Below are 6,789 nucleotides of genomic sequence, written 5' to 3'. Positions count from 1 at the left end.
GGGGGCATGACAGCTGTGTTGTAAATGAATTCCACAAATAATGGAAAAATTTAAAACCAAAAATATCACTAAACAAGAGCAGAAACACCGGCATCTACTTCGACCTTACACCCTGGTTTATTATTTCAGATGCACAAGATGTTCTCTTCCTTATGAGAGTAAATATGTGGCGCAGACCTCAATACTTTTTCTGATCGTTCCTGATTTACAAAGACATTTTGTGACTTTTTTCTTTAGACTGTTTTATTAAGGCAGAGATTTCCTGCGAGTGCTTGGTTTTAGACAACATTTAATATTTGGGAACTTTGGCTTCATTTGTTGAATGAAAAATGGAAGTTTTGTAGAAAAGCATATATATATAATTGTGTATATGTATGAATATGTCATTGGTTCCCAACCTGTGGGCCGCAAAGGTATGACGAAACAGTACAGTTCTGGTTAAAAGATGTAATTATATGTATGTATATAATAAGGAAAGGAAAGAGAGTCGAGGGATAGATGGGGAGCTTCCCCAGCGTCACTAGCATCAAAACAATTCAGAAATCTACATCTACACACATAAAAGGTGATGTAGAAAAAAGAATATAAAAGATGGATTTGCAGAGTGTCTGGTTACGATCATATGATCTTATTAAATGTGCAAGACACTGAATCCCAGCTGCTCACATCTGGATCTGAATCAGCGTAATCCTTCAGGTACGTCAGTGTTCGACTCAGCATCTCTGAATTTACTTGTGGAGTGAGAGAAACTGGAAAACTGACGGGAGGATACAAACACAACAAGCTGAACGAAGATAAGCAAACAAACACGAAGCCGTTATTTACAGCCGCGTTGCTCTGGACGACGGAGCCAAACAAACACAGCTACGTTATAAAGTGTCTCCCCACAGGGTCGTCAGCTGTGGCGCACTTTATCTGACGGCTCCTGATCATAGGCCGCAGATAAAAAGCTTCTGATGACCTTTAAAAAAAGGGAAATGATTGGATTCCTCTGCCGTACGGTCTCAGCTTGTTTTTTTAAAAATTTTAATGAAAATCACAAACAGCTGCTACGTTCTGATCTTACGTCATAACAGTTTGTGGCGGAGACGTTGGCGTAGCTTCATGCCGCCGTGTGTGTGTTTCACTCAGGAGCCTTTCAGCTTCAAATCCTTATCGACACTCGACGCGCAGATGAACTCGGTGTTTATCGTGTTCGGGTTCGAAACACTTCTGTAAAATCATTTAATCCATGGCACTAATCGCCTTTCTGTTTTTTTTCCAACGGACACCCAGAGGGGCTGCTGCGAGGATTAGCAGTCACACATCGCAGTTTGTTTGCTCTGATTGTTTTCCTCTTGTGTCTCTTTAATTAACAAATTAAATACACAGTCTTACGCTACAGCATACAATGACTGCAGATGCGGCGTCTCATGCAAATCCAGCGCTCGGCCTCCGTCAGTTTATTCCATCAACTCCAGTTTTCAGTTGTGGATTTTAAATTTCTGTTCTTCTATTTTCTGGATCAATTAGTTTATTGTTTCATCCATAGAATGTCGAATGAATATCTTTTCAAAGGATCTTTACAAAGTCCTCACATTTGTGACAAAGCCGAGCAAAACAAGAAAATCAATCTGGGGTAAAGTGCAGTCTGGGCCGATCACATTAATCATTTCTTTTAATGTGTTTGTGAGGAGGGATGAACACAGCGGAGGGTAAATGAGGGGAAAGGCTGCAGATGAATCCGTGCTAATGCTAAGCTAAGATTACATGGACTGGAATCAGATTTATTTTCACGCTTTTTAAAAGAAATCCCCCTGAATGACACAGGGCTGCTCGGTAAACACGCCAACTGAGTTCATGTTCTGTCTGCGAGCCCTGAACACACCCGGGCGGCAGAAACAAAACCAAACTTTACAAAGCCTGATGTGTGTAGAGCGTATTCCTGGATTCCTCTGGTCGGGCGAGCGAACGGCGGGCGGGCGACTCCCCTCTGGTGAAACTAAAGAAAAATTCATCTTTCCTGGTTTTCTCCTTTATCTCGAGCTGCCTTGCAAAGCCTCGTTAAATCCGCTGCCTCGATTCGGTTCAGGGCCGAGGAGCTCCCGAAGCCGGTGCCTGCTACGCATTTACATTTACATTAATTCTCTACATTTACCTTCACATTTTCAAATCTGTACGAGCAGTTCATAATCCACAGAACTGTCGTTGTAGACCTTTGAAAACTTAGTTCTCAAAAGGTCAAAGGTTACAGCATCCTGGTAAATATATACGTCCGTGTGCCTGTCGCAGCAGAGAGGCCGGAGAGGAGAGGGTTAACGTGGGAGGAAACCAGCTTCAAGTGAGCTTTTGGTTCATGGAGAGGGATTAAACGCCTCTCACTGGTTGGATCGGGTCCAGCTCTCTCTCCTCGCTACTTTTCTCTATTTCACCTCTTATTTTACTCCTCGCTCGTCCTTCTGTCTTTGATCTCTCTCCGTCCTTCCCCTCTCTCTCTCTCTTTCATTCCTCCATCTTCCCACTGCTTCTTTTATTCCTCATGCTCTCCTTTTAGTTGAGTTTCTCCATTAATGATTCATTCATTCATTTTTCCAAAGAGGTTTTAGTTGCTCCAAGAGGGAACTTCTTTAGTAGAGTTAAACCTACAGATTTTTATTTTCAATTTCTGTGATAAAGTGATGTCGAGTACGATCTACTTTTCATTCATTCACACTGTGTTCATCTCACACACACACACACACACACACACACACACTGATTGGTTTCAGTGGCAGCCTTCTCTCTCCTCTCACTGTAAGGTGGTCAAACACAAGTCGCTCTGTGCCGTCAACAGTGTCTTCTACTGATGTGCTTCATGTAAAACTAATTTGCACTGACTAACATGGTTCAGAGAAATCACACTGCCTCTGGGATTACACTCACTTCTGGCAACTAGCCCTCAGTTAAGATTTGAGACAAGAGTCCAGTGCCACAGTCGTGTGTTTGTACCTGTGTTTGCCCTCACTGCGGTACGTGAACTAAACTCCAGCTCCTGCATCGCAACAAAACTGCAGAGTGAGAAAATAATGAATCAAAAGAGTCGATGTTGAGGAAATCACTTTTCATTCAAAGATATAATCTAATTCACCGATATTTGAACCAGCTGAAACATATCCAGCTTCTCCAATGTGAAGATTTATGACAGGAAACTGAATATACTTTTGGGTTCTGGGCAATTTTTGAGACAAAATAAACAATTTTAAGACGTTAATCTGAACTCTGCGAAGTCGTGATCCAGACGATCGATCAGTTAATCATCCCAACATGCATTTCATTCAGAGGAGACAGTGATCAGGTGGACAGGGTCTTCTCACAGAAGGCTTTTCCCACTGTTTCTAAAGATGAGGATAAACTTCCAGAAAGTGATCAACAGATCTACTAATCAATTAATCGACTAATGGTTGCAGCCTTAATCTTCTCCACCCCGTAAGCCTCTGCCTTCATCGAGGTCAAAAACTGAACCATCACTTTCTCATACTGTGACGTAGTCCTCCTCCCGTCGAGGCCTCGTGCTGTTGCACAGACCGTGTTTAGCTCCGTTAGTTTCGTCCTGTGGGACAAAAGGACTTTAAACCTTTAAACACACCTTCACTACGGGGTCGGGGGTTTCTTTGAAGCACACACAAAGGGTGAGCTGATATCTGGGCTCGGCTCGCTCTACTTTTATATTTCTCCAGAAGGCCGGATCGTTTTACAACTCGACCCGAAACGTACAATAGTGACCGCCAACAGCCATCCGGGGGGGGGGGGGGGGGGGGGGGGGGACTAACCTAGAAGCTGGACACATACATAGGCAGACTGACCTATAAAGTGGACTCGTGTGAACACGGTGGGAAGATTCTGGCAGGAACTTCAGACTCCTTCAGTAGCTGCACCTGCTCCAGCCGAGCGGCTTGAGTCCGGCTCCAACAGCGAGTCGGTCCCCACAGACTCCCGTGTTGCACTGTTCAAATCTACAGCAGAAATAAACATGTTTACAGCCTGGTACAAAAAAAAAAGCAGTTTTGGTCTCTACGGCTGTAAGGGGGCTGAATTTTTATATAACTCACTCGTTTAAAGTTAATTAAGTCTTAAAGTTCTGCATAACTGAAGGCATGCCGCTTTGAGTGACAGGCGGGTGAGCGTTTGCCTGCCACACGCCAGCGTGCACCGAAGTCTGGGCCCCACACACGCCCCCCTCCTCTCTGCCCATTTTTGTATTAGCCAGGAGTTCGGACGGAGTCGGGCGCTGGCAAGACGGCGATGGCGGAGCGGCGAAACCCGTGGCTGACTACATCCATCTTTACTTTACTTACTATGGCTCTCGCTCTGCTGCCTGCACGAGTGTGGAACTAAAAACCTCTCTCAGTCAAATAATCCTCCATTAATAAATGTTTACATAAAGGCAATTAGACATGATCAGCCCGAATGTTGAGCGCCTCTCTTCCTAAGCAGCCACAGTAACTAGCTCAAGCAGAAGCCTGGAGCACCCTCCTATTAACACAAATCTCATGCTTTGGATAATAGGCACGGATCATTAGTCTGATTTGTGATGAATCAAACGCTTCTTCTGCAGGATGTGTTCTTTTCTTCAGAAAGGAAACACCGCAATGCAGGAGGAGGAAAAGCCCCTGTGTGTTTTGCATCTTATTTTTGGAAACCTGCTGCGTCTGAGAAGACTTTCCGTCTCTGTCATCACGACATGATGAGTCACACCCAGCACTGCTCCAGGTGTAGACCAATCAAAGGGAACAGCAGCATGCTGTATCTGATGGGAGATATTGTTTAGTTTGATTGTTTGTTTTGTGACGTCTCCATCGCCTCTTTAAACCAACAGAGGATCTCAGTAACTGTCATTTATGAACAACTGTTGTTTGTCCTTGATTTGTGCATGTGTTGGCTGCAACATACAACTGGTGCAAACCTCGTGTGTTGGCATTTCAAGACAGTTCAGTTACCGTCGGGAAATCAGTCCGAACACATGCAGACAGAAAACTAGACCACACATAGCAACCACTGCATGTGCAGCCACTGAGAGAAATCATTTAGAGCAAAAGTAAAGTTTTAGGATATATGCAACCTCTCCTCATTATAAATCAGGAACAAAAAGTTCCACTGCATCCTTGAGCTGATCCAAAATCAAAAAAAAAAAAACTAATTAAACTGCCTCATTTATCCAGCAACATGTAAAAAATCTGAGCTTTATAACTAACAAGGCTTTGGGCAGAAAAAACAAACAATTGGCTGATTCCAGCGTCTTTTACAAGATTAAACTGAATCTGTTTGAACCTTTTCTTAGTTGGATAAAGAACAATAAATTTGAAGACACCACCTTAGGAAATGTTTCCCCCAATCATTCACCATTATCTCCAGCCACATCATCGTTATCAGGTCCTTCTGGGATGCAGGATATCAACAACACCAACATGATGTCAGTCCACTGATAAATAACATGAGAGTTCTGCAGAGTGTCAGACTTGCCCCTCTCTAAACCCAGAGGGAGGAGATGGGATGAAGGGACGCTGCAGTGTCACAGTGTGGCTCTGCATTCCCTGACAACATCTTGTCAAAAACGTCGACTTGCTGCTTCAGCTTGACAGAAATAACGTCTCACAATAACCATATTCTGCAGTTCGCTGGTGTTGGCTTTAGGAAAGTTTCCATACCAAGTTCACAATTAATATAAAATGAGTTTTAGAATAAAGGCAGCGGGTTTCCACTTTCGAAGTAGCACCCTGAAAAGACCTATTCTTCATTTTGGTGACACCCTAGCAGCCATTATTTTTGGTGTTACAGGCCCGATGCCGTAATATTCCTCGTGTTACTGGGTAGATTTGCTTCACAATGTGTGTTTGAGTGGGTGCAGCGTAACAACAACGCTGACTTTAGAAGCAGATCTGTTTGCAGATGGTGCCTGCCGTGCCAGAAAATGCACAGTGCGACAACATAACAGCTGGATAAAGGAATCCACCGTGCGTATTATTTTCATTACAGAAAAACAGTGTTTGTTTCCTCTGTGCTGTTGCAGATCTCATTGTCAAACTGGCAAAGGACAAGTTTGGAGCCATTCAGACGGAATATCAAAAGGTAAGAGAGAGAGTGTGTGTGTGTGTGTGTGTGTGTGTGTGTGTGTGTGTGTTTGTGTGTGTGTGTGTGTTTGTGAGTGTTTTAAATGATTGTTTTGCTGTGCCTATCCGTCTGCTTTAGTGACTTCTGTTTTTCTGATTGGGTATAGCGATCCACGATATAAATTACAGGAGACGCGTTCCTCGGAGATACTCTGTGGTCCGTGACTTTTCTGGAGCAAGGTGTTAATAGCTTTTGTTCGCCAAGGCAAGGCCATCTTTTTTTACTGGCACCCCAGAAAAAAAATGGTAATTGCTTCTGGCACAAGCTGTGAATTTAGAGAAAGATACAACATGTGAGTTTTTTTATGAAGAACTTTGACAACCAAAGACTTTTTTAAGCCCTTTGACCTAAAAAAAAACATGCAGTTTGTACCTTTTTCTCCATTATGGGAGACTGTACTGTCTGTCTGTGTGCAGTATTGCAATATGCAACTATGTGGATATGCATGCCAGTTTTGAAATCTTTAATTTCTCTTTCTTTTCTTTTTTTTTGTTCTATTTCATCCACATGTTTTTGTTCTGTGGCTTTGCTCTTTCTTTGACACTGAGTTGCCTTTGTCTTCTGCATGCCCTCTTCATCTGATCTGGCCTCCCACAGCCAGAGAACATAGTGCTGACCCTTCAGGTAAAGTCTATACACTGGATTCACAGTCATACCCTTCAT

At 43.3% G+C, this 6,789-nt stretch overlaps 1 protein-coding gene across 13 annotated transcripts in view; it reads left to right on the top strand.

Moving 5' to 3' along the window:
• Positions 1 to 6,789, top strand: part of LOC111656727 (prominin-1-A-like) — a 76,934-nt gene that overhangs the window by 19,845 nt on the left and 50,300 nt on the right. For 8 of the 13 annotated variants that reach the window (XM_087174592.1, XM_087174591.1, XM_023408554.2 and 5 more), the window contains exons 2-3: positions 6,026 to 6,084; positions 6,724 to 6,750. In XM_087174592.1, coding sequence (XP_087030718.1) covers positions 6,026 to 6,084; positions 6,724 to 6,750 — 86 coding nt within the window. The remainder of the gene's footprint in view (positions 1 to 6,025; positions 6,085 to 6,723; positions 6,751 to 6,789) is intronic. The other 5 variants (XM_087174593.1, XM_087174597.1, XM_087174595.1 and 2 more) reach the window with 1 other exon arrangement.

Source organism: Seriola lalandi, unplaced genomic scaffold (assembly GCF_002814215.2).
Source record: "Seriola lalandi dorsalis isolate HSWRI2012SDOR001 ecotype SW California unplaced genomic scaffold, Sedor1 jcf7180002054367, whole genome shotgun sequence".
NCBI classification, from domain to species: Eukaryota; Metazoa; Chordata; class Actinopteri; order Carangiformes; family Carangidae; genus Seriola; species Seriola lalandi.
This window is presented reverse-complemented; position numbering and strand designations above follow the sequence as displayed.